The sequence below is a fragment of the Dipodomys spectabilis genome, unplaced genomic scaffold (assembly GCF_019054845.1).
Source record: "Dipodomys spectabilis isolate Male_0828 unplaced genomic scaffold, ASM1905484v1 ptg000174l, whole genome shotgun sequence".
NCBI classification, from domain to species: Eukaryota; Metazoa; Chordata; class Mammalia; order Rodentia; family Heteromyidae; genus Dipodomys; species Dipodomys spectabilis.
Window position 1 is genome coordinate 910,818 of NW_024870851.1, and position 26,006 is coordinate 936,823.

Sequence of the window (26,006 nt, forward strand, 5' to 3'; positions counted from 1 at the left end):
GATACCACACAAATTCGGTTCTACAGGGTATATATAGACAACGTTACAACTTCTGGGTTCTATCCAGGACAGATACCCAGACTGCTGCCAGCTCTGGTCTCTTGCTCCGAGCCTCTGACAGATCTAAGAAGCCTGGCTTTCAGAGACAGTTCAGGTAGCTTGGTGACAATTCTAAGTAGCGAGTTCCCTCATTCATTTGCCAGGGCCAGGGCTGAGCCATTAGGACATTCTTCTTTAAAAAGAAAAGAAAAGAAAAGAAAAGAATCCACCCCAGAGATGGTGGTTCTAGTACCTTCTCTCAGGATTCAACTACCTTCCCTACCTCATTCAGTAGGTTTTTATTTTTATTGTTGTTTGATTGTTTTCTAGGATTTTTTTTCCCACCAGAAAGGAGCAGATGCCCTCAGCAGCAGCAGAAAAACAAAAAGAGCCAAAAGAAGAGTATCTCTAGCTCCTTCTTTTTCCCTCTGCCCAGTGGTGTCACAGCTAGTTCTCCCAGAAGTCACGCATTTACCTTCCTGGACCCTCAGCCCGGCTGGCCTCTCCGTCCCTCCGCTGCTGCAAACCCGGAGGCAGGCTCTGCTCCCAGGCACAGAGCCGCCCTGGGCTGAGACCAGCGTGCTAATGGTGAAGGGCAGGGTGAGGGGTCATTTGAAATCATTTACAAACATATCACAAAGTTTCATTATTTTTGCCTTGCCGACAGCAGCACACAAGAGTACAAAAGTTCACGAATTTCACCCGCCCCAGCGCCTCCGCACTGTCCAGGGTTTGCCCCTCAATTCAGGGCATCAAGAACACAGATGCACTTAGGGGCTGGACTGAATTCAGTGGCAGAAAGATGCCCTGGATTGCATAGGGCTTTTAGGTGCCTGGTGGTAGGCTGAAGATATCCATTTTTTTAATTGTTTTACTCACCTCCCCCATAATTAAAAATGACTCTCAAACCTTGGGCCTGGATTGAATCTTGGTGGGGTTAGGACAAGGTGACTCCTCCTACACAAAATGGCAAAAAATCAGTTGTTTACTTCTACTGTATACTTTGCATGATACCTCACCGGGGTTAGCTATTTCTCAGAGGTTTCTAGAATGCCAGTTCTAATAATAAATGGCTCTAAGGCTGCTGAATCTGTTTGTCCCAGGAGAGTCTCCACAATTTTCCCTAATGCCAAGTATTTTTACCTACCCACCTTCCTCACGACACAGGGCCTACCTGGGGTTTATCCAGACAAACTGGGGGAGCCTGCTGGTCTGAGCAGAATTGGGGGGGGGGGGGAGTGTAAACATTTTCATATTTGTTAGACGCTGTGACCTGCATTTCACCTTATTGCTCGCCTTGTTCAGACAGGTCAAAGCCAATGAGTTATTGATGAACAAAAGCGTTAAATATTCACCTCCCGCTCAACTGCCCATACTAATGCTTTTGATCTCCCTAGCTTTTTGTGCTGTGTTCAGCTACGAGGCGCCAAATGTGGGTTTGCAAGAGAGCAGCGCTGCAGAGATGAGCACTCAGAGCCAGGGCAACAGAAGAAGGGGGGGCAAAGCAGGGAGATCTGGGGACACCAGATCTGGGCTGAAACCCAGAGCCAGCCTGTTATAGAGAGGAACTACATTCTGTGTGGATCTCAGCATCTCTGGGTGAGCACAGCACCCAGAGGGTCATCTAGGCTACCCTGCCAAACTGGATAAAGAAATCTGGCCCTGAGCCTAGCCCCAGCTTTTCTATGAAGAGATGGTGTTATACAAGGGGGAGGGGTGCCTGGTTTATTGAGCCCTTGCGTGTGCCATCTTTCATCAAAATAAAATTGACTCACCACCATGTTTTTTTTAATCTCAATAAAACTATCTTCCAGAAGCTAGCACTGGCCTCCTCAAAATTCTACTGTTTTTAGCTGCTTAGGTGGGTCAGATTTAAACTTCTCAGTCAAGAAATTCAAGAGTTTCTGGTTCTACATGATCCAGTCCTGCTGGTGTTCTTTGTGACACCAGCAAGTCTGGTGCAGAAATTATTGAAGTGAAGTTACCAAATAGCAGAAGTGAAGGAGAAGAACCATACCCCCGCTCAGCCAGTATCCCAGACCTAGGGCCCACACCACTAGAGCTAGGGCAACGGGAGGGCAGGACAGGATGCTCAGGGAAAGCTCAGAATCCTCATCCTTTCCTTCAAGGGGGCCAACTCAACACACCCAAGACCATATATTTTGGTTTTCTTTTTAATACATCGATTTAAAAAAATTTTAAATAAACAGGAAGAAGGTTGGGCTAGACTTGGCCAGATGTTGCTGGAGTCAGCTATGGGAGCAGGATCCACTTGCCTTGTTTACTATGTCACTTTGAGCAGGAGGAAATGCTGCAACTCCTTAAATAGGTTGGGCTGCTAATTAGCTTCCAGCTCTTAAAGCGAGGGAGCGCTCCAGCAGAGCTGCACCTGTGCGCACAGCCAAGCCTAGGATGGCAGGGAAGGTCGGGAAGGCCCGGGAGCCTAGGGCGAGCCTCCTGCAGTGCCTTCTTCCCTCGTGCAGGTGACTGTGAACTAGGCCTTTCTAGAAAACCTTTCTAGAAACTCAACCCAGAACTTCCACTTTCTAGAAGCCAGCTCTCCTGGCGGGTCAGGCCTAGGGAAGCAGATCGGTTCCTCCACCCACCCACCCTGCTGCCGCAGCCCTTCACCCACCACCTCCCCGCATCAGTACCGCCTTTTCACAATTCGGAAGAAACGGGAAGGTACTTACAGCAGCGGTCTCTCATGGCCCGGAACCTGTTGCAATGAAAACGGGGGTCACTTAAATTTTACAAGGTAAGAAAACAGAAGTAGAAGACACACAGAAAAATGGCAAGGCCGGGACTTCTCGCCAATACCCAGACCTCCCTGCTTCTGGTGCCCGCCCCCGCCCCCGGAGAACTGCGCAAAGTTCTGCGCTGACCGCTATCTCAAGGGCAGACCCGTGCCTGCCGGAGTTCAATGCTCATCGCCTCCCCAACTCCGTGCACTCCTGGGCAAAGCCTTGCTGGTTGTTTGGCTCGACTCTGACTATAACAGGGTGGCCAGTGGGAAAACGGAAAACAGCAGAAAATGGGCCCTCGTGAGTTTCCTTCGTGCACAATCAGCCCGGTGGGTGCACGTCCACTGGGGTGTGGGGTTGCCACCTGGGCTCCTGATCTTTCTGGCTCTGGGAGCAGTTAGGTCTCCTTTTCCAGCTTCAGCTTTGTTTCAAATTCCTCAGCTTTAACCACTGACTACCTCCCCAAACCTGACTTCTCCTCAAAGAAGGTTCAGGCATGGTTGGACTTGCCTTTCCACTCCTTAACCAATTCAAAACAAAGAGCCATTTCCTGAAGAAAATGAGGACTTAAATGATAACCAAGGAGGGGGGAAAATCAATGAGTTAAAAGGTAAATGGCAAGGCTTTAGATTGTTATCTAATTCTATGAGTATGACATGAATTTTCAGCATTGCTGCAAGAGGACCCACACACCCAACTCACAAAGCAGTGGTCCTCTGGGGGGAGGGGGTGGTGGTGGCTAGCTTTAAGTTTTCAGTCTTCTCCAGTTTTATTCCAGGATGGTAATTTGCTATGAGAAGTCTCAGAGCAAAGCCATCTCCACACTCTTCGCCCTCTCCCCACCCACATCACCACTGTTTTATTCCACTCCTGAGGCAGATGCTCCATCCCTGGGAGAAGAGGGGGCAGTAAGTCCTTCCTGTGAGGTGCAAGCCACAATTCCTAACTTTCCATGGCCAGAAGGGAAGGGAAGAAACCTGGGATTTCCATTCTGCTTATTTTATTTTAAGCTCAAATGAGAATTCACTTCAATGGGACATCCCCCAAACAGAAAAGTCAGGGCAAAGAAATCTCCTACCTCTGAAGTTGTGATGGAAAAAGTAATAAGTGACTTACTGGTTTTCTTTGCTGGTAGGCAGGGGCGCTGAGAGTAGAAATGTCTCCTTCTGAGCCCGGCGCTGGCTGGAGCCTCTCACTTTCCTATCGCTGCTCCAGGAACCAAGCATCTGCACTTGTATGCTCTTAACCTAATTTATGGTGGGAATTATATTTTGGCTTGTCAACTCTCAAGCCATAAAACAAAGTTTATTGGAATCACGTGCTCGTAAATAGCCACTCAGGTCCCATCTCTCCAGAACCATAAATAACCTTTGGCTTTAAACTTTTATTCACTAAATAAAGGTTCACTGCAACTGTTCCCTCAGATTTAAATAGTTCCAAATATCCAGAATTCAAGTGAGGTCATATTCATATCAATACCCCAGGCTTTTCAAATAGCATCTTTTCAGAGAAGGCTGTTTAAATTGGGAAGATAGTGCTATTTGGGGAAATAGCACTGGTTGGTGGGCATGTCTTATGATTCTTTGGCTGCATTCGCTGTGAGTACCATCAACCCCTTTATTTCGATCGTTTTCTAGCTTTAGATGTGGTAAAGAGAAAAGTCAAAGGCCACTCACTCCTTACTTGCTTATCCCAGATGTAGGAAATGGTTTGATATTTTTGTTTAAGTTTCAGTAGAGAAAGGATGATTAGGGAGAGACTGGGTGGGCTTGGGGGTGGGGTGGCAACTGGAATTAACACTTGGCTTCCTCTGTATTGTTGTGGATAGGCTTGGTGAAAGTTGAAGATAGCCACATGCCTGGAGGTTTCTATAATTTGCTTAGATCTGAAAGAGAAGCCTTTGCAAAGTGACCAAACTGCTTAAAATAGCAAGACGTGGGGTTTGGTGAAGTGAGAAAGTAGAGAATAGCCCCATTGGAATCTTTGGCAACCGAGGCTCTAAAGAAGGTTATAAAACCATAAAACATCCCTGGTGTGAAGGGGCCAGGGTGTGAGGAAGCAAATGAGACTCTCAAGGAACCCAATCCCAGGAAGTCACATATCTCCAGCTCCCACCCTGCCCTCAGCCACAGAGATCTGGGCTTAGGGGGCTCTGAGGACCCAAAGCTGAGTGGAATCCCCAAGGGAGCTTCCACTGTGTGGAGAGGAAAAAGGAGGGAGGGTTCAAAGTTCTGCTGATCAAGGACTGGGGCCAAGTCCTGCTCTGTCAGAGAGTGTGGCCTCTCTACTTGGGGAGGGCAGGAGAAGAGGGCAGGAAGATGATCCTAGCTCCCAATGATGGGCACAGAGAGTGAGTGAGTGAGCAAGAGAGAGAGAGAGAGTGAGAGAGAGAGAGAGAGAGAGAGCACGAGTGAAGAGAGAATTGACACCCCTTCAGCATTCTTCAATGGCCAGAGTTGCCACCAGACAGTGAAAGGTGTGATTTTGACTTCTATAAAGAAATAATGGATGTTTTATGTAGCTGTGTAGAACACACACACACACACACACACACACACACACACACACACACACATACACACACACACACACACAACTTTCTTAGTCAAATGCAATGGCATCAGTTTCTGTCAGAAAGTTCCTACAAGTTCCATAAAAAGATCCCTCTGAACAAAGATTTCTTTGCATCTTACTTTCTACTTATGCCACATGCACTTCCCAAACTATTTTTTGATTTGACTCTCATTTGTCAGAAAACAAGAGCACTCAGCCCAGATAGTAGGACATCCTTTTCTTCTTTTTAAATCCCATCTGCTTTTTAGGAGAATTTCTTTTTCACATTGGTGGTAGCTGTATTTAAAATATTAGGTAAAGGAAATCCTTCAAAACCACTTTCTGGTTATACTAGCACTGGATGAGCAACTTTAAAATTAATCACTTGTACAAGTTGGAAGGGCTGAGAAAAATTGTTATTTTCAGTGGATAAAAATTAATCAAATGGTATATAACTTTCTAGGAAATTGTCATGAGATTTTCATGGAGATGAAATACAGTGAAAGCAAGCCTAAGGAGGAACAATGCCTAGCACTGAGTTGGGGCTCAGTGAATATACTTTGGATGAAGGTACTAAAGGATGGTGGAGGACACTTGCTTGCAATCTTTCATTGTACCTTACAGAAGAGAGTTAACATTACAAAGCCTACTCTATATTTAAACAGTAACAGGAAAGCTGCTATAAAGTAAGGAAAAGGAGAAAGGAAGGAATACATTGAGGTAGATACCTTTATTTGTTTTTATCTTAGAGCACAGAGGCATAGTGGTTAAGGAGCAAGTATCCACCTTTTGACAATGGCCTCTTGTCTCCCGCATTACAAATGTCCTGGTATTAAAGGGATGAAAGAGAATGTAATGATGGGGAAGAGAAGCTGAGCATCATTGGGAAAAGCAGAGATTGCATGTGCTGTGTTGGGGATTCTCCAGGGCTTGCTTTTGTATTTTACCCTTCCCTCTCTCATTGCCTGAGGTTGACCTAGGGCCTTAGAAATGTAGGCAAGTACTCTTATCACTGAGCTACACCCCTCAGATCACCCTCATCCAAGGTGGTAGTAATGGAAGAGGAGAAGAAGAAAACAGGTTGAGCCTTCTGGGGAAAAATAAAACTGCAAGGAATTAATTTCTGGGTAAAGGGACTCTGGGTACTGTCCCTCCTTTATTTGGCTACAAAGAAGCACCTCTGAGAATTTGTCTAACGAGCTTCTATGAGATAGTGCTTTTGTTTTTGTGTTTTGTTTTTTGGTGCTGATCCTGGGGTTTGAACTCAGGGCCTGGGCACTGTCTCTGAGCTCTACCACTTAAGCTATTGCTCCCCATCCAGCTTTTTTGGTGGCTAATTGAACTGTGATCCTCAGTTCTCAGCCTACTGAGTAGCTAGGATTACAGGTGAGAGCTACCAGTGCCCAGCTCAAAATAAGGCTGCTTATAGAAATTCTTTAACCCAGAATCCAGTGCAGCTCTTAAGAAGGAGAGAGGGATCCCAATCTTCTTCCTACTCTAAAAGCCACTTCTATTGCTCCCACACTCACCTTCCCCCCAAAAAAACTCATTCAGATCTTTGCTCTTAAGAGGCCTCTTGCCTCTTAAGAGGTGGTACTGAGTTATCCTCTTAAACTAAATGTTGGTACAACCAGAAGGAATAGATAGGGATGGGCTTTACATAAACTCACTGACAAAACGCAAATGAAGCAAGGAGAGAGCCCAAGCCTAGTGGTTAAAGACACAGCTGGAGTTAGGGCCAGAGAGGGGCTGGGCAGGCAGTCCCAATCAAGAAAGGCCAATCAAGAGAAAAATATGATTCTATAGTCCTGGCACTATGCTATTAATCCAAAACACTCTTCCCTCTCTCCTACACAATGGAGTAATGAATAGGGTCTTCTGGGAGGAAAAAAAATATCTAAGAGGCAAAGGCCAAATGTCGAAATGGGAACTCCTCCTCCAAAAGAAGAGCTTTGAGGCAGGATGTCCTACTCAAGGACAAGGGCTAGAAGATTCCAGTGATCTCAAAAAGGGCAGGAGTTAAAGCAGTTATTTAAGTGCTAGGAGAACTGGAGCTATATCCTGGAGTGACTGGGGACTTGTGGTGCCATAACCAAGTCTGTGAGCACACAGACTTTACCAACTATGTGAAGAATTGCCTATATGTGTTTTCAGAGAAAATCTAATATCATGGACTCTTAGCTTAGTCAAAAGAAGCAGCTTGACTTCTGTAGGGGCCCTCATGGAAATGAAGTCATAGAAGCAGGGCTGAAGAGACAGAAGCTGGTGGCAGGGAGTATGTACACATGGGGGTTGTAGCCTGAAATAGTATTTGCATAATTTATTAAACATAAGAGTTTTAAGGACTGAGGTGTGGCTCAAATGGTAAAGTGCCTGCCTGAGTCTCTGAATCTAAACATCCTAGAACTGAAGGGGAAAAAAGAATTTTTTAAAAAGCATACTGTTATACTCAAGAAGCTAAGAAGAGAATGGGTATGAAGCCAATTTGGCCTCACTTAAAAAAATAAGTGAGAGGGGCTGGGAAGGTGGCTCAGTGGTAGAGTACTTGCCTTGCATGCATGAGGCTCTGGGTTCGATTCCTCAGCACCATATAAGCAGAAAAAGCTGGAAGTGGTGCTGTGGCTCAAGTGGTAGAATGCTAGCTTTGAGCTAAAGAGCTGAGGGACAGTGCCCAGGACCAGAGTTCAGGGCCCAGGACTGACAAAAAGTGAGAAAGAAAGAATTGCAATGTTTAAGGAATAAGGCTTCTACAAGACACACTTGGCCATGACTCTAGACAAAAATTGAGGGTCTCTAGAGCTGAGCCATAGTTCTAAGGATGAAAGCAGAACAAAAGCAGATTAAAGATCTGGGTGTGATGAATGAGGCCAGGACTCCCTAGCTTCCCTTTTGCTTTCCCATCCCATTGCACATTTCAAGAGACTGAAGATGGTTCTTGCTCTAGAGCTGTAAGAGCCTAAGAAGAACAACCAGCTGAGTGGGAGGACAGTATGATGAAGAAAGTGACCACAGGAGCTGGACAATGGGCATGGTCTCAGGAAAGGCCTGGAGTGGCCTGGAGTTCTCTCCAAGAGTTGAAGAGGTGATGTGTGGGGCCTCTCACCAGAGCAATGGGCATTTGCCTCCTGGCTGGAGCCCTGATAGCAAAGAGGCCAAGGCTTATGAGGCCTACTGCATCTAGAAGATAGTTCCCAGAACTATATTCTCCTGGATCATATACTTCTAGTGTGACCAGCCTCTTTTATCCCCTGTAGAATTCAAGGATTTAGTGATTGGACAGGTATCTCATGCTTTAAAAGTCTAGGCCTTATTGCTGAGCAAAAATGAATTAATAATAAGGAAGATACACTGGATTTTTATGTGCTAAAATACCATTTTAAGTACTTAACTGGGAAGTTAATGTATAAAAGTTGGTAGAATAGTGTCTGATAGGATAGATTATGAAAGTAAAACATCCTTATAACAACTCTTGATGATACCCTTACTTTCCCTACTTTTTTTATCCTCCTTTCTGATAAATGGTAGGGGATGGATTTGAATCCAAAGCTGTCTGAACACAGAGCCTACTCTCTAAGAGCGCTAAGCCCCCAAAAAAGGGATAAATGGACCCTTCCCTAAAATGGGAGCAACTACTCACCTATATGATCATAAACTCAAATATGTATGTGTATGTTGTGTGTATGTTTGTGTGTGTAGTCCCCAAGGTCTGGGAGATGCCGAATTGTAACCGCCAAGAATGAATTTGGCTTCAAGAAAACAAAGAACCAAGCAAAAAGACCTTTGTCCAGTGGTATTCAAACTTAAGTATGCATCCTAACCTCAGAGAGTGTGTTCAAATGCAGCTCCCTGTGTAACACACCTAGATATTCAGTAGTTTAATGGAAATAAAAAACCTCTTATCAACAAAAGGTTTAGGTTCAGGCCTTCACTGAGAATCATCACCCAAGGGTAGTAAAAGGTGCTCTGGAAAGTCTGCATTGCTAAGAGACAATAGAGGATCAGTAGAGTTGAGTCAGTGCTAGATGTTGACATTATGTGTCACCTCTGGTGCAAAAAGTATGTGTTAACCAGGGCCCAGTGGCTCACAGATGTAGTCCTAGCTACTCAGAGGTCTGAGATCTAAGGATCAGAGTTCAAAGCCAGCCTGGGCAGGAAAGTCTGTGAGACTTTTATCTCCATTTAGCCAGGAAAAAAGGAAGTCAGGTGGAGTTGTGGCTCAAGTGGTAGAGCAGAAAAGCTTAGGGACAATGTCCAGGCCTAAATGCAATCCCCAGGAAACAGACAGACAGACAGACACACACACACACACACACAGTGTATGGGGGTGGACAAATATCAGGCTTGTGTTGAGGTTGAGAGGAGTATGTGTTAGGCATGCACATCTGTGTGGCTCTCCAGCAGAAGAGTTGAATTTGCCTGGGTTTGTTGGAAAGCAGTTCCAGATCCAGGGCCTAGGCCTTATCCTAAGGAAGGAGGGGCATGGCACCTTATGCTTTCGCAGGCTGCCTATTCTGAGTACTAGGCATCCAGGGACAATGGCAGGAACAGTGGCCCTGGAAATGGTTGTTTCTGTAGGTTGGAAGCAGCTTACCCCATTACAAGAACCCTGGTGCCTGCTCTTCAGAGCAGAGTGCGGAAATCGCGCCCCCTCTGGGAAGGAGGAGGAAATGAGGTAGCCCTCCAGCGCGATGCGGCCTTGTGGCTCTCGGGAACCCCGCAGCTGCCTCCCTTGGACGCCAGGAGAGGTGGCCCTTGAGGGTGGGTGCAGTACCCCAACCTTCCTGGAGGCTGGACGTGCACCGCGTGAGGAGGAGAGCAAGGGGGAGGGGTGGCTCCCGGTGTCCATTCCTTCCCCGCCTGCTCCCGCCCGGGGCATCTGCCGCCTCGCCGCAGCCGGCGAGACGCTTGTCCTACAGCGCCTCCTCCTGGACAAGGTGCCAGACAGCGGAATGAAGAGGCTGCCAGCCCCGGAAACCCGAGTGCAGGGGGGCTTGCCCCAGCAGATCTCCCCCCAACCCCACCCCACCCCCGCACCAAAGGCTGGTCTTATCATGTCCCCTGGGGCAGCTGGAAGAAGACCCTGAGTCCCCCCCCCCCACACACACACCGCATTCCGTCTCTTCCCTGTACAGACAACAAGCTCGTGGCCCAGAAGCCCGCATCCCTCATTAATTAGGCCAGCCCAGGCGGAAAATCCCTCCAGTTTGTTGGTTTATTTCTTTATTTACTTGACTGCTCTCTGCTGAGCCTCTGGCCCCCCAGAGCCCTAGAACGTGCTGCGCTGGCGTAACAAGATCCGGGAATGCTCTGCCTGGGGAATTGGCCTGAAGTTTGGCGGTTTGAACAAGCGCCAGGAGGAAAGGCCTTTTCCCAGAGCAGAAAATCTACTCTGTGTGTGTGTGTGTGTGTGTGTGTGTGTGTGTGTGTGTGTGTGTGTGTGTGTGTGTGTGTGTGTGTGTGAAGATTCTGTTTTGCTTTCTATTTGCAACCTGTTTCTAACACACGTTTAAAATGAGGCGGAATGGAAAGTCTAGATTGAAAATAATGCACTCAAGGGCAGAGCTAGTTGGCTATATTTAGATGGAAGGCTGGAATAAAAGAAAGATGAGCGGCAAATCCTGAGGGAGGGGTAATGGAGAGATCTCTGGTTATGTCTTCCTGTCCTGAGTCCACTCACCCCATCCCCCCATCCGTGCCATGTGGGTTGTATCTCTAGCTGGATTATCAGCACTGCACATGCGCTGGGCGCCTGGCGAGTGTAGGTGGCCAGCCTTGGGGGGTGTGGGGACCACTGAGCTGTGTCTACAGTGGGCAATGTGAGTGTGCAATAGGCACATTCCCAATGAGATTGGCTGCAAAACAAGAAATGTACTTTTCTTTTTGGGGAAACCCTTTATAAAAAGCTGCTGCCGATCTTTCTGGTTTCCAAGTCCAGTTCCACTTAACCAACAAAATCTCCATATTGCCAATGAACGCCACCAGTGCTGTCAGTTGGCTCAGTCATTTAGCATCTAGGACACTTAGTTTTCCCTAAAAGCTGGGGGAAACGGCCCCCACGTTCAGAGAGCACAACTTCTTAATTCTGCAGAACTATCCTGCTTAAGGAATCTATTCCGAAAACACGGAGTATCAATTTACATCATTTCCGGAAAGGTGGGCCTAAATTGGATTTAAATAGGAATTCTTGATAGCTTCTCTCCAGCTTCCGGTGCCCCCACATACTCTGCCTGGCCGCCGCACTGCGGCAAGGCCGTAAATACCTCTAACAGCTGCCTGCCAGCCCAGGGTGAAATACTGTCTTTGTTCGATTTCCCCTGCCTCTCAGACTAAGAGAACAGAACTCTGGCAAAATATATTTATTTGTAGGAACACATGATCGGAAAACCGCTTGTTTTTCAGCCTTTGGTTCCTGGCGACCTTGTAATAGCAAGCTACACTCTTTCCTGGTCTTCCTGGAGCTCACTAGCCCATCTTATATCCTGACCTAAAGACCCTCACCAAGGCTCACACGTTCTATTTGCTTCCTAATCTATAAATGGTGGAGGATCCGGCTGGCCACCAGCGCTGGGAAGCAAGCTTCCAGGCCCATGAGCTCTTAAGAACACGAGTATTTTTTTTAATTTCGTTTCGTTTTTGTTGGGGATAGTGGATTAACAGAGACAATGGGGACAAGTCTGGCAGGGAGGCAACTACCTTAACTAATTTCCTTGAAGACTAAATCGTCTGTGTTCAAATGTGATTTGCGGGTTACTTATTCTTTTAGATGCAATCAAACATTTCTTTCCAATAACCTGCTAATGCTATCATGGGAATTGTAAAGAGCACCTCAGTCCCCTCTGTCTGCCATGACATCACCGTCTGCTGTGTTCTGTGTAATAGGACCTGTAGCCCGCCTAGGTCCTGGTCACTAAACCCAGAAAAAAATATTGAAACTCTGAACCTAAGCTACAGCTTAACTTACACAAATCCACCTCCCGCCCCACCCAGCCCAGTAAACCCAGAGGATCCTCTAGACCTGGAGCTGCCTTTGCCCCTGCCGGCCTAAAAACCAGTCAACTGGTCTGCTTTTCAACTGAGAATGGGTCTTAACATCACCATACTGCAGTAGAGAAAAAGCCATGCAATAGAGACATTCCAAATTAAAGATAGCACTCTTGTTTATTTGTAAATGATCAAAGTGAGTAGCCCAGGACAATTCTGCAGACATCAACTGGTCACCAATCATGGCCTCCATTTTGAAAGCACGATGATTCCATCCTTAATAACTAAAAATACTTTTCTACCAATATGTCATTCATTGTTCAGAAATGCTTTCGCAGCCAACAGTGATAACACTGGAATAATACGCAGGAGAATAAATTAGGATTTTCTGTTAGGTGATTTGGAGAAGATGCCCTGCTATGCCTATGCGCAGGTCAGCCCTATGCGCAATGCGGCAGATTGGTTGAAAGGTTTTAACATTTCACAACGTGTTCATGAAAGAATAGGCAATAGGAGCTGCAAAAGTGCTGTTCCAAATGGGGAGGGGAGGGAGAACCACAGTATTTTGTTCTACAAAGCTTTTAAATTTTTTTCCCAGTGTGTTTGGTTCAGTAGTTTTGAAGTACAGGGGAAACGTATTGCTGTGCAATATTTACTAGTAAGAATCCCAATACATTTAGAAAGCACAAAGACCTACTCTTCCTACTCACAAATGAGAAACACACGCGATGTTTGAACTTAGAAATGCTTCACATTTCTGAAATATCTATTGGGTTTCTCCAAAGACCTGCAGCAGATTTTCTGACACTATGACTTCTCCAACCATGCATCTATTTTGTGACATTAAAATAGTCCAAATTTACCTTATAGATAATCAAACGCAGGACAACCTATCTTTGAGTTTTACATTATTTTTTTCAGGAGCTAGAGAAACATTTTTAAATACTTAAAATTTAATCTCATACATAAGGCCCAACAAGCCACAACCCCTAGAAATGGGCCATCATGTAGACTCAGCAAAGCCTAGATTCAAAACTCAAGCTCTTCCTGGGTCCACAGAATCTCCCTCACCCCCACACAGTCCCTAACCCCCCAGGAAACACCTGTCGCCTCTCTGATAATTCTAAACAGAGAAGAACCACAAAAACCATGCTGGTCTGTAACATAAGGTGCCTGTATTGACCCCCACTCCCACTCCCAGCAAAGCTGAGATGTCCGGGAACCTTTTACACTCCCTTCTCAGGGAGGGATTGAGGGGCCATCTATTTTGACAATGGGGATCCGTCTACTGCCACCCACAACTCGGAACCTTTGAGGGATCCAAAGCCTCCCCCCTTTGACTTCCTCACCCCACAGGACCGCAATCTCTGCCCCAGGGGACGTTCTGGGGACGGGGTGCTTCAGGAACAGGGTCGTGGACACCAACCCCTCCCCCAGGTTCCTGGGATTTTAGGGACTGTACTAGGCTCACCGACTGTCCGAGGCGGTGCACGCCTCCAGCTCGGCGCTGGCTGCGCTCAAGATTCAGAGTTCGGGAAAGGGTTGGCTTACCGGGGAAGCTGCCACGCCGGAGGCGGCGGTCGGCCGGGGAGGCTGCAGTAATCCATTAGGCGCTGCCGAGTAGCGCGCATCCCGGGCGGCCAGCACCGGCTCGTGTCGGAGAGGGAACTGGGTCGAAACCGCGGGGCAGCGGCCACCGCAGCAGGCCGGCAGCTCCCGGCGGGCGGTGTCAGCGCCGGCGGGGGGCTCGGCGCCCGGGACTCCTTCCGGGCTCCCCCGCCGGGCTCCCCGCCGGCTCCGGAGGCGGCCCCAGCGAGCAGTGGCGGGGTTGGGCTGGACGCCGGGCGGGAGCCGAGGCCGCTGCGGACCCCGCAATCCCGCAGCCGGCGACTGGAGCCCACCTCTGCAGAGACAAAGGTTAGAAAAAGAGGGGGTGAGGCTCTGGGAAAGCAGAATGCGGGGGGAAATTCGCCTGGGAAATCAGGAAAAAGGCCGTGAAGGCGAGCGGCGCCTGCACATGACCAGCCGCAGCCAATGACGACCGCAAATAGGTCATAAAAAGGTCTATTACCAAGTTGTAAATTTTCTTCAAACAAAAAGGAATTTACTGCAATTCCTTGCGGATTTTGCACATACAGCTCACAAGCGCCATGTTTTCCCCCTCTCTCTACCTCTTTCTCTTTCTTTCTCCCTCTCTCTCTCCCTCTCTCTCCCTCCCTTTCTCTCTCTTTCCTCTCCCTCCCTCTCTCCCCTTCTGTGTCCCATCTCCTTTCTCCTCTTGGTCTTTTCTCCCTCCCTCCCTCCCTCTCTTCCTTACTCCCCCTTCTTTCCTCTGTCCTCCTCTCTCTGTTTTGCTTCCCTGCCAGATTTTTTCTTCTTTCTCTTTCTCTTTCCTTCCTTCCTTTCTTTTTCTTTCCTTCCTTCCTTCTTCCTTTCTTCCTTCTTTCCTTCCTTCCTTTCTTTTTCTTTCTCTTTCTTTTCTTCCTTCCTTTCTGTCTCTCTCTCTCACACACACATTTTCTAGGAATTCTTCATAGAAGAAGAATCTGCTCAAAACCTCTGTGTAGTTGCTGTGTGGGAGGAAGTGTCACCTCCCACCTAATGTCTCCCTTTACATTGGACACACACACACACACACACACACACACACACACACACACACACACACACACACACACAGAGGCAGAGGAACTCCCAAGAGCTTTTGGGCTTTTACTCTCTAACCTTGGGCAAGCCAACCCTGATCTTGCCCAGAAAACCTGGGCTCTGTAGACCAAGAACTGTCACAAGCTCTCCCCTCCCACTCTGCTGCAATCTAAATTAGGGTCCCTCCCATTTCCTGCAGGGTCCTAAGGCTGGAGAGTCACCAAACACCTGGAAAGGCCTGAAATGGCTTTAGTATCTTGTCAACCTCTGCAGAACCCTATTTTTGAGAGCCTACTGTTTGGCCTTTATCTCCACAGAAGCTTCCTCCTGGACAGTTTGGAGTTAGGTAGGAAGCAATCTTTCGGCCTCCCCTCAGGAATTCCTATCATTAGGTCCCATCTAAGAGTAATTTTTGTAATGGAATTTAATTCTATTCTTCTTATGAAACCCCTCCCTTACCCCAAGTAAGTGTCCATTGAAGAGCTTGCTCAATGAAATTCTGGAGAGAGACTTCCCCATAATCAGCCTAGAAATAAAATATTCTCCTTGAAAGCAAGTACCACACCTCTTTCGTCTTTTCCATATGAACTGTTCTAGTGAATCTTCCTGAAAGTAAATGTCTTTGTCTAGCCCCTCACATTTCCCTCATGGACCTGCCATCCAGGCACAGTACCTGCCTGAATGGGTAACCACCACCACCCTTCCCAGGTCTTCCAAACCTATCTAGCGATAGGTTTATGTTCATACTGCCTATCTGTGTGTAAGTCCTCTGCTATCAACATCTTCACCTCCAGTAAGTACCCAATTGAACTTGGGCTTAAGCAGAAAAGAGTACATTGTCCTCTGGGACAGGCCATTTGTGTCCCATGAGAAAGTTCCAATAGCCTTGGATAATTTTAATAAAGATTTCTGTGGTCATATGTCACCAAAGTTCTGTCTAGAAAAAACCAGTGGGCCCTAATTTTGCTGGAGGACCAAGATCCATTAAAATGTTCTCTCTCTTCCCTGTCTACCCCTAGGTGTCCAAGAATTCAGCAAACACTGGGAAAGCAGAGGACAACAGCTTGCATGTAAAACTTAATGCACTGAAAAATAAAACTATTTTTATTATACAAGTAAATGGAAGACATTGCTAGGCCTCCCAAGCCCAGAATATTTTATATTGTTTTATATCTATGGAACTAAGTAAAAGGCATTGTGTAATTCTAAAATTTTCTGAGAAATAATCAATACCCAATTTGCCTCTTTATATTCATCCATTCTACCATAATAAAAGTGGAGTTTATGCCCCCTCCTTTTCAGCTTGGGGTTGAGGACTAAGAAAAGACTGAACAGAAAAGGCAGCCATATTTGCAGGTTTTTCTCCTTTGCAGAGGTAAAGCAATGTATACATCTTTGTGGACCTTACAAAATGGTAACCATAAACATAACTTCTGTATAAATGATTGGGTGATTGCTGGTCCTTGCAAACAGAGCTCCAAATCATGGCATTTTCCCTAATGTTAATATTCAAGGGCTCTATTTTTTTCATTCAACAGTTTACAGACTTATTTGTCTCAGTCCACACAAAAATAACACCACTTGGGATTCCAAAGGGTTCTCAGAAAAATGTATGCAAATCTACACAGCAAAAAATCTTGTTGCCGCAATGCTTGAATGTTTATGATCTGAGCCAATTAGAAAGACAAGTATGTGCTCGTCACCGCTGGTCTGCCTTCCTGAGACACCATGTTGGGGGGTGGGGATATGTAGCCATTATGAGAGAAGGTGGATATGATGTGGTCTTAATCTGTAACTCTCATATATGAAAGGAAACATATACCCACATTTATAACCAACACTAGGCATGTGTGTAACATGTGCACCTACAAGTTCATATTCTCAAGTAACACTATTGTAAGCCATTTTCTGTATATAAGCTATGATTTTTACCATGTTTTAGGGAGATGATGGAGCCTGAATGTACATTACCACAGCAACATAAAATGTCAATGAAATGACATTTTTACCTTCCTTTCTTTCCTTGATTTCCGCCTCCACCCATGCAAGTAGGTCCCTTGCTGAGCAGAATCCTACGGAAGTCGGTAGCCCTGAAAGTGGAATCTAGGAAGCCAGAATTTTAGTGGGAGACAGCAAATTGTACAGAAGGTTCCCTTAAATCAAAGGCAGCTGGAGTTTAGCCAGCACCCGTCTTTGGGCAGTTTATGCCTAAGGCTGTTTCCAAGCACTGCTTTCAGTCCTAGGCATCCATACTATGTACCAGCCAACAGTAGTCTCAGGCAGCGCACAGAGCAGAATGTTCCTAAATCCAGCATGCACATTTGCAGCTGTCTCTTCTGGTGCAAATGTTTAAGCCTCAGCCACCCTTGACTTAAAAATGGTCTTTCCTGGCTTAGGTTAGCGAATGTCACAACTACAGCCTCTTCCTGGGTGGAAAACTAGGTGGTCCTTTGCTTCTGATCGAGCCAGTTCTACCACTTCTCTCGTCCAAGTGTTAGCAGGCAAACAACTTACTGAGGGGGTGAGACTCCCCCAAAACGAACAAATCCTTTTTTCTTACTCATGTGATTATTTTGGAAATAAATGTTTATAAGCAGAGCCTTTCACTGTTTAGTGTTTTTGCCTTTCAGGGAAAATGTTACTTGAATTTCTTCTTTCTCCTCTTCCCTCTCCCTCCTCCATGTAAAATGGCAGCTGCAAGAGCAGCCTCCATTGGGAAATAGATATCTTGATAATAATAGATGCCAAAGCCCGGTATCAACTGCGACTCCATGGAATTACACTGTGCTGTAATCTGGACTGTGGGTCCTTCCCTCACTGGGCCTTACAACTGGAGACCTTTGTGAAGTTCTAAGCTTTCACAGAATTTTAGGATTATTTAGAGCAAGACAGAGTACGGGTAGGGTAGCGATAATCATTCCTCTCTGGAATGAGTGCCCACCCCCAGCATTTAAACACACACACACACACACACACATACGCCAAAAAACGCACTGCATGGGACCAGTTACTCCCACCCCTTTCCTATCAAACAGAAACCTGGAGCAAGTTGCTGCCTTCTTGTGAGCCCTGGCCATTGTTTGCCAGACACTGAGGGAAAGGGGTATCTGCCACAGAAAGGTATATTTGCCACAACACTCAAAGACATTAGCTCTAGAAAGAGTTTGATTTCTTTATTAAACGCTAGCTAAGTACTGGAGCGGTTGTTTACACTTGGAGGTTTCTGCATTTGCTCTCAGGGCTTGTTGCAAATAGGTGATGAGACCATAGCTTTCCTGAAGAACAGCAGAGGATGTACCAACCGACTTCTGAGATGCACACAGCAAGTTGGCTTAAAAGCAGCAGGCGAACACAGTGAAGGGAATACAAATAAATATGGCACCTACTTAGAACAGAATCACAATGGCAGCCTGGTCTGGAGACTTAGGTATTTCAGGTGATTACAAGTGAAGTTCAAAATGAAAGCAAAGTAACTCACCAGAGCGACGAAGAGTTAGTGAAAATGTTATAATTGGTTTTTCAAGTATTAATTTACTCTGAATTATTTGCCATTCATTTGTAGGGATGAGAGAAAATGATAAAAACACCAATTTTGACATTGTCCTGAAAGTCTTGTCACTGGCCCAACATTTTCCTGAAGTTTAAGGAAGCTGTAGAGCCTGGAGTACACATTACACTCTTCAGCGAACATGTGCTTTTCAAATATTTGGCCCAGACTTTTTCCCTGACACGTTACATTTACAAAATACACAAAGAAATCTTTAAGGAGTAAATAAAAGGCATCCAACATATCCACTATAAAAGCAGGGGAAAAACATAAATAACACATTTTAATCAAATAATATAAAGTAAATATTCTGCCAGCATAATTTTAAAAAATCAATAGACATTTTAATTTACTCACCATAAAGAAAAGATTTTAAAATGTTCAAGTGCACTTGTTTGATTAATAAAGCATTTTATATTCAATCATTTAGTGCTAATCATTAGGAAGTTTACGTTGTTGAGACAAATCACCAGCTCAGACATTAAAAACCACCATTATAAAAATATAGCTACAAGGTCAGTATCAAGTTACCCTTTTTATAGGACAGTTATAGGCAGCCTCTATGCTATACTAGAAACTTTTTTTAAGACACCCCAAATCCCTCTGAAAGTGTAGAAACCTCAAGAGCAGTGACATGAAGGTAGCTTAAAACACAGGTAAGGTCCTGTTCAGAAAAAAGAAAATCGGTGGTGTCTACCAGCATATGTTGATCATTAGTTTTAATAGTCTGTGGTAAAAATTTAAAGGTAGAAGTTAATTTGTCGGGTCTTCAGCCCTGTCTTCCTCCAGTTCTGGGACTTCTTTTTTGGTTTCCCCGTCCTTCACCTCCTGCCGGGAAACGGGAAATTTGTCCTTGTTGTTCTCCTTTTTCCATTTCATTCTCCTGTTTTGGAACCAGATTTTTACCTGTCTCTCTGTGAGGGCCAGGGCGTGGGAAACCTCGATTCTTCTCTTCCTGGTCAGATAAGGGTTAAAAAGGAATTCCTTTTCCAGCTCTAAGGTTTGGAAGCGACTGTAGGTTTGTCTTCCTCTTCGTCTACCTGGAGCTGCTGATTAAAACAAATAAAAAAAAAAAGGAGGGGGAAATGAACGTTTTTTTTTTTAAAATGTGGTGTCTCCGCTTGTTGGTAGAAGTTTCTGGAAACGCTTAAGGGGGAAATATACACAGTGCTCTTTAGCTCTGATTGACACATGTGCACAGATATATACATATGTATATACACACATATATATGCGAGTGTGTGTAAGGTGTGTGAGCAAAAGCAGCAAAGACAAGGTCTTGGTGATCATTCTGTCCCCCATCATCTTTTCATGATTTCTACTTTAGGAAGAAAAAAAAAATCAGTCTGCATTACTTTATGAGCCACTGTGGCTACACAGAAGGAAAAGGAGGGGGAGAGGGAGAAGACAAGGGAGTTTTAAAGCTAGAACGTGAGATGAAAGCAGATTTCTCCCCTATTCCCCTCTGTTTAAAAAAAAAAAAATGCATCCCAACCTTGTGGTCTCATCCAGGGAAACATTTGAGAAGGAGACGAGCTCTGATTTAAGTGGTCTGGGTCCTCGCCAATATTACCACTGGACGATTTACAGTCAGGATATTGTACCAGCTCGGCCTCTTGCTGGGTCGTAAAAATCGGCTGTCTCTGTAAGTTATCGTATCCGTAAAACTTCGCGGGCTCTCGGTGACAGGCAATCCCGCCGCAGGGGGGAGGCGGCGGCGGAGGCGGAGGGTGCGGAGGAGGAGGTGGGGCGGCCTGGTAGGCTGCGGCCGGGCTGCCCCCGCCGGGGTGGAAGTAGTCCTGGCCGGGACCCGGGCCGCCCCCACCGCCGCAGCCGGGCGGCGGGGACGCGTGCGGGTGCGCTTGCGGGGGCGCGTGCGGGAAGCCGACGGCGCTGTTGCCATAGAGCTGCAGGGCGGCGGCGTGGCGGCCGCCGACCTCCGGCGCGAAGTGACAGTCGTAGTAAGTGGGATTGATGGCCTCGCTCGCCGCTGCCGCCGCCGCCGCCGCCGCCGCCGCCGCGGCCGCCGCCTTGTACTTGGAGTACAGCGGGTTCACGAAGTACGAGCTCATCGGGGCGGCGGCCGAGGGCCAAGGCGGCGCGGGAGGGCCGGCGGCGCGGAGCAGGCGGGGGAGCGGGGCGCGCGTCTCCGCCCGGCCGGCCTCGCTGCCGCGGGGGCCTCTGGGGCGGCCGCCGGGGCCGCCGGGCTGCGTCGTCGCTGCTGCCGCCGCCCGCTCGCCCGCCCCGCGCGCGTCGCCGCTGAGGCCCGGCGCCCGGGCGCTCGCTACTGGGCACTCATGCCCCGGCGCTGGTGTCACCGCCTCGGCGTCGCGCCGCCTCCCGCGCGGGTCCCGGGGCCTCGCCCAGCCCCCGCGCGCCGCGGCCTCTCCCGGCCTTCCCCGGCGCGCGCCGGCTCAGCCGCAGTGTAATCACCGACGCCCCGGGTGACCTGGCCCGCCGCCTCCACGGCTTCTTCCAGGCACCAGGCCGTGCTCGCGCACCGGGACAAGAGGGGGGGGAAAAGAAAAGAAAAACAAGTGGCCCGGCCCCCGGGGATACTCTGGCTTCGGTGTACAAACCTCCGCTCTGGAGGGAAACGAAAAACACAACCACACAGCCCCTGCCCGGTGCCACCTCTCACCTCACCTCCCCCTCCGCCCCCTCCCACCGCGGCCGCCGCCGCCGCCGAGGCTGCCGCCCCGGTGCGCGCCGGCGAGGCATTTTCGCACCCCGCCACTGCGCGGAGCGGGAGCGAGATGGGGGCGAGATAACCGCGCGGAGGGATCCACGCGGCGGCGAGGAGGCGCGGCTCCGACGGGACGCTTCACGCCGCCCAGAGATGCCTCCGCCGGCCTTAAAGGGGGCCCATAAAGCCGCACCGCCAAGGGCTCGCCCGTGCCCCGGGCGGGGAATGCCGACTGCAGCCCGCAGAGAGGGGGCGCGGCCGAACCTTACACTTGGGGGAAGCTGGAAGGTCACTCTCAGGGAGGCTGCCGAGTAGCTGACTCGCTTTCCAAGCTCCTGGGAGCTACCCCCTCAGAAATTAGGCATGGCGTTTGCATTTCCCAACACGCGGGGAATATGGCCCGGCGAGGTTGCCCGACCGGACCAGGCCCATTTAGGTGGTTTGATGAAAGGCTACCAAGGTGGCCCCAAACCCTGGCGTTATCAAAGCGAATCAAAGTCCCGCTTTTCCAGCTGAGCGGGCCTTGTGGAGACGCACATTTACCCTTGACGCACGGCATGCCTGGCCGAGGCTCCCGGGTTAATTGATATTTAATGGAAATCATGCCCATGAATATAGTTTCCATCATTTCACCCTTGATAGACGTCAGCCGGCGCGGGGGAGGGGAGGCTGGAGATGTGGACGGGAGCCTTGGCACTGCGGAGGCCGTGAATAGGTGCGCAGTGGGAGAAGTTCCCAGCGGGGTAGGGGGACTGGTGCTGGGGCGGGTGGCATTTCTTGGGGCAGGGTGTGAGGCACTGTACCAGCCCTGGAGCGGAGCTGACCCGGGCGGGCTGGTGCTCCAGATGGAGGGCGGGGGGAGGGAGTGTGTGCTCCCTGGTCTCCCCCCTCCCACAATCTCCCGCGGGGGCTCTCGGGTCCCGCCGGTTCCAGGCGGCTTGGGGCCACCGGGCCCCGTTTTCTGCTAAGGATTCTAGTTGGTCCGTCAAGCCTGCGAAATAGCTGTGGAGAGTCGGTGCAGGCCTCAGCCTTAAGTTACTAATTTCCCCCAAAGAAATCGGAGACTCAGCCTAGTTTGTGAGCGGTGAGGAGGAGACATAGCCACAGAGTCCTGTGGGCAAGTCGAGTGTGAACGGACACAAAGTGACTGATTGTAGCAGCTCTTTCCAACGCGACTTGTGGCTTTACACCACCAACCACCTCCCCACACACTTCTTTTTTCTTTTTCTTTTTTCCCGTTTTAATGTTCAATAAATATGATGGTCTCTGCTGTCTGTGAGTGGGTGTCTGTCTGTCTGTCTGCCTTTTCGTGGGGCCTTTGGGTGCTGGGCCCCCCTTTCCTACGGAGTAACCCAGGTCCTGAGGGCCCCGGTCCCATGGGCCTCAGGACACGCGCCAGCCCACCGAGGACGCTCCTGCTTCATCTCAGACACACCATCCCTACTTTCCACGACAAATGCAAACGTCTAAAGCCCCAGACTGGCCTCAAGACGCTGCAGGCCCGAGGTTTCAGTTACTGTCCGATCTCAGCCTGGGTGAGCGGTGATCCGAGGTGGATCAAAGTGGACTGAGCATTCTTTTTATAAATGGACAAAATAAAGTCGACAAGGAAATCCATAACGATAATAATGTCTGGCTCAATTATTTCTACAGGGATGCCTGGAAAAATGGTGAAGGTAAACAGATTGTTGATGAATCGGAGATATTTTATTGAAATTGTTGCTGGGGTGAATGAAAGGCAAGTTTGGTTCCCCCCCCCCCCGCCCCGCCTATTATTATTAGGTAGCTTTAAGTTTGAAGGGAAACAACGGATTCTGACAGTTGAAGATTTATTTATAATTCAGTTTTGCAAACATGATAAAAATTATTTTGGGGAGAAGGATGAAAGGGATGACGTGCAAGATGCATTGTATTCATAAACTGATTTATTAAATAGCAGCTCCTTTGTACAACTACTTAAAGATAATATGTAATTTTTAAGAAGTCATTTTCAATAAAGCCTTAGCATGAACTTTGTAGCTGTGCCTTTTTATTCTACTGGTAGGTGTGGGTTCGGTGTGGGCACACCTGCACATGTTTGAACCACAGATAAATGAATAGATTTGGAAGTGGGAGGGGGGAGACAGAAAGCCTAGATATCAATAACACCTTTTAAGAGTTGTATGAGGCAGACATGAACACAACAAAATGTATTCTGCACATTCAGTCCTAATTTAGAAAACATTGCATGTATTTCCTCTTGGGACAAATTCCTTTTTAAAAAAAAATTAAGCATTCTGTTTATAATCAACAGAAAGAGTGTGACTAACTTAGTAAATAAATGTCTATGCTTTTACACGTTTCTGTTTCGATAGAATGCATTAATTTACCATAACATTTTATAGTTTCAGCTGCGCCATAGTCCAGATTTTTCGGAAATCCTGACTGCGCCAAAATGTTATGGCCAACAAACACGGCTGGATAATTTAATAGTTCACATTGTTTATTTTTGTTAAATTCATCCTAATTTGGGATTAAAATAAGATTGTAAATATTTTTAATCAAATCCTTATTCCACGGTAACGCTAGCTTTACGAGATCAGAAAGTGGAGCAATAGCGCCCTCTAGTGACAAAATGCCAACTCAAGCGGCCGAATTTAACTTCCTTTTTATGAGCCTCAAACCAATTCTAATCTTGTTCTTTGAGAACAAGGCTTGGACTGCTGACACTAATAAAGCTTCATCTCTTGGATTGTCAACAAGTCAAGTGCAGCAAGCAGAGGCTCCTGCATATCAAGGATATTCTCATTTGTGCTCCCAAGCCTAAAGACTACAGTAAGCCCTTCTATTGCCAGACAAGGCAGGTTCCACTTCTGTAGTCCTCCAGATGTGATTTTAAAGCACAATTGTTGGACAGTTTACATAACGAAAATCACAACTTTTAAAATGCTGATTGCATTTTTTCTTTTTTTCTTCTTCAAATGAGCCACTAATGACTAAGGCACTATAGAAATTATAGAAACCAATTGTTATTTTTCTTTTAAAGTTGTGCTTTTTAGCATGAGTCAAAGAATACTTATTTAACTTTCTAACGGTAGTATTTTACGCTCACAAAGCTGGGCAGTGGGGATGGAGAGAGGTTGAGTCAAATTAAAGGCCTTTTGCTGGATCTCTGCATGGCTGTCTGGAAAGTCCCTGGAATTGTGTTTGTTTGAATTTTTGTGAATAATAAATGGGATTTAATTGTTTTACCTCAAAAGTCGCATAATACACAGAACTGACTAAGCAGTCCATGTGAATTTTTCTTAAAAGCAATGGCTATTAAATCAGTTTAGGTGTTTGCTGCTAGGTTAATCTTTCCTTGTCTTTAAGAAATGCTTTCCACCAATCTAGGTATAATGATTATATCTGCAATAAGTGAACAGATAAAATGCCAATATTTTAGCTATGCAGATTGGAGTGGAGGGCTCAACGTTTTTTGAGAAAAGTCATTCATTTTTTCCTCCACCAACTACACTTCTGGAAGACTCTTTCGTGGAGTAAATACCCCCCAAATCATTAACCTTCCTTCTCTCAAGTAACAAGGTGGTGTTATTCTCTGGTTTTATTTTGTTTTCAAAGAATTAGCTAAACCATGACTGCATTCAAAATATTATTGAGCCACTGGTCATAAGCTATTTTTGATGCTCAGCTTGTTTTTAAAGTCAGAAATACATCATCTCCTTCCCTCATTTTGATTTCGTAGGTGTTCCCATCTCATCCAGAGGTTCCTAAGCCCCTAGCCTTCTTGGTCCAACTCAGTTTTGTTTATATTTTATTGTCCAGACTTTAAGACCCAGTTTTGTCTGCATTTTTCCTTTCCTTCCACCAACATCAAAATGAGATGGTTTCAAAGCGAAGCGCCTGGCCAGTCGTAAACTCATTACCTCCAGACGTCTGGCCAGCCCGATGGCTTTATGACACCTTGGCTCTTCCTGTTTTCAAAGAGCTCTAGGTATCTGGCTGGCTGCAGGGGAGGGGGGACAACAGCACCTTCGGCCGGATCTGGCCCTTGGCTTTCCCTCCCAGCCCCCCCTCGCTTTTTCTTCGAGCCCCCTCTTTCATCAGGAGCCCCAAGATCTCTACCACCGCCCCCTCCCTTCCGCCCAACCCAGGCTGCCCGGCGCCGCCGCCTCCTCTAGGGCCTACAGAGGCTGCTCGGCCAGAACCCTCACTTACAATGACCTTCATTTTAGCCTCTGAAGGCAGACCGCAGAGGGCCGAGCTGGGGGCTAAACGTACACGGAAGCTGGGTGGAGGGAAAGGGGAGGTGGGTTGAGGATGGCCAAGAGGAGTGCCTTGACCATTTTGATCCGCTAAGGTCACTTTGGAGCTGTAGTGGGGAGAGGCCGGAGCTCCCAGCCTAACCGGTTGAGACCTCGCAGAACCAGCTAGCTCTGGGGACTTAGGGGAGTTGCTCCGGAGGGCCGAGTTAGCCTTTCTTTCCCTTGTTTGGAGACTGGGGTCAGCTGCTGGGACTCCACGATCGGAGGGTGGCACGGTGAGGTGAGGTATGCCAAAGCCTTATTAGCAAGCATGCCTGCTGCCTGGGGCCACGGACTCTGCGACTCCGAAAGGCCAAGTGTGGCCCAAGGCAGAGAGTTAGTTCACCGAGGTGCTGGCACCAGGATGGGGAGTGCGCTAAGACCTCTCCCAGAGGCTGCACTCCAGTTTGGGTTTGCACACACAAAGGGAAGCTCAGGGGCACATCAGAGAGAACGGCCAGGTAGAAGGGCCCTGAAAGTCTGCACGTCTCCCTTCCAGGGATGGAGAAATCGGTGTGGTCTGGGTG

At 47.5% G+C, this 26,006-nt stretch overlaps 2 protein-coding genes across 4 annotated transcripts; both read right to left on the minus strand.

The window, feature by feature from the left end:
• Positions 1–3,975: 3,975 nt before the first annotated feature.
• On the minus strand, positions 3,976–16,223 carry LOC122120062 (translation initiation factor IF-2-like). The gene is made up of 4 exons (XM_042694088.1): positions 16,197–16,223; positions 14,389–14,488; positions 13,869–14,220; positions 3,976–4,030 (listed from the first exon to the last, which is right to left on the minus strand). The coding sequence occupies exons 1-4, from the start codon at positions 16,221–16,223 to the stop codon at positions 3,976–3,978; spliced, it is 534 nt and encodes a 177-aa protein (XP_042550022.1).
• A 1,892-nt stretch (positions 16,224–18,115) lies between these two features.
• Hoxd8 (homeobox D8) lies at positions 18,116–20,665 on the minus strand. 3 transcript variants are annotated; one of them, XM_042694048.1, is made up of 3 exons: positions 20,006–20,665; positions 19,417–19,559; positions 18,116–19,338 (listed from the first exon to the last, which is right to left on the minus strand). In XM_042694048.1, exons 1-3 carry the CDS (start codon positions 20,580–20,582, stop codon positions 19,264–19,266), a joined length of 795 nt encoding a protein of 264 aa, XP_042549982.1. In that variant the 5' UTR covers positions 20,583–20,665; the 3' UTR covers positions 18,116–19,263. The 3 variants fall into 3 exon arrangements, with proteins under 3 accessions (XP_042549982.1, XP_042549981.1, XP_042549980.1); XM_042694047.1 differs by having other exon boundaries at positions 18,116–19,556; XM_042694046.1 differs by having other exon boundaries at positions 18,116–19,559.
• Between the last annotated feature and the right edge of the window lie 5,341 nt (positions 20,666–26,006).

Bases quoted from the DNA above. Each gene is read 5' to 3' on its own strand.
- LOC122120062 (XM_042694088.1), bottom strand. From the start codon at position 16,223: ATGGATGAATATAAAGAGGCAAATTGG. The intron at 14,489-16,196 runs GTATTGATTATT...AAAGAGAAAGAG, and splicing joins AATATAAAGAGGCAAATTGG to GTAGAGAGAGGGGGAAAACA. The intron at 4,031-13,868 runs GTAAGCCAACCC...ACCATAAATTAG, and splicing joins CCGGCGTGGCAGCTTCCCCG to GTTAAGAGCATACAAGTGCA.
- Hoxd8 (XM_042694046.1), bottom strand. From the start codon at position 20,582: ATGAGCTCGTACTTCGTGAACCCGCTGTACTCCAAGTACAAGGCGGCG. The intron at 19,560-20,005 runs GTTGGGATGCAT...TGTTTTAATCAG, and splicing joins TCCCTGGATGAGACCACAAG to CAGCTCCAGGTAGACGAAGA.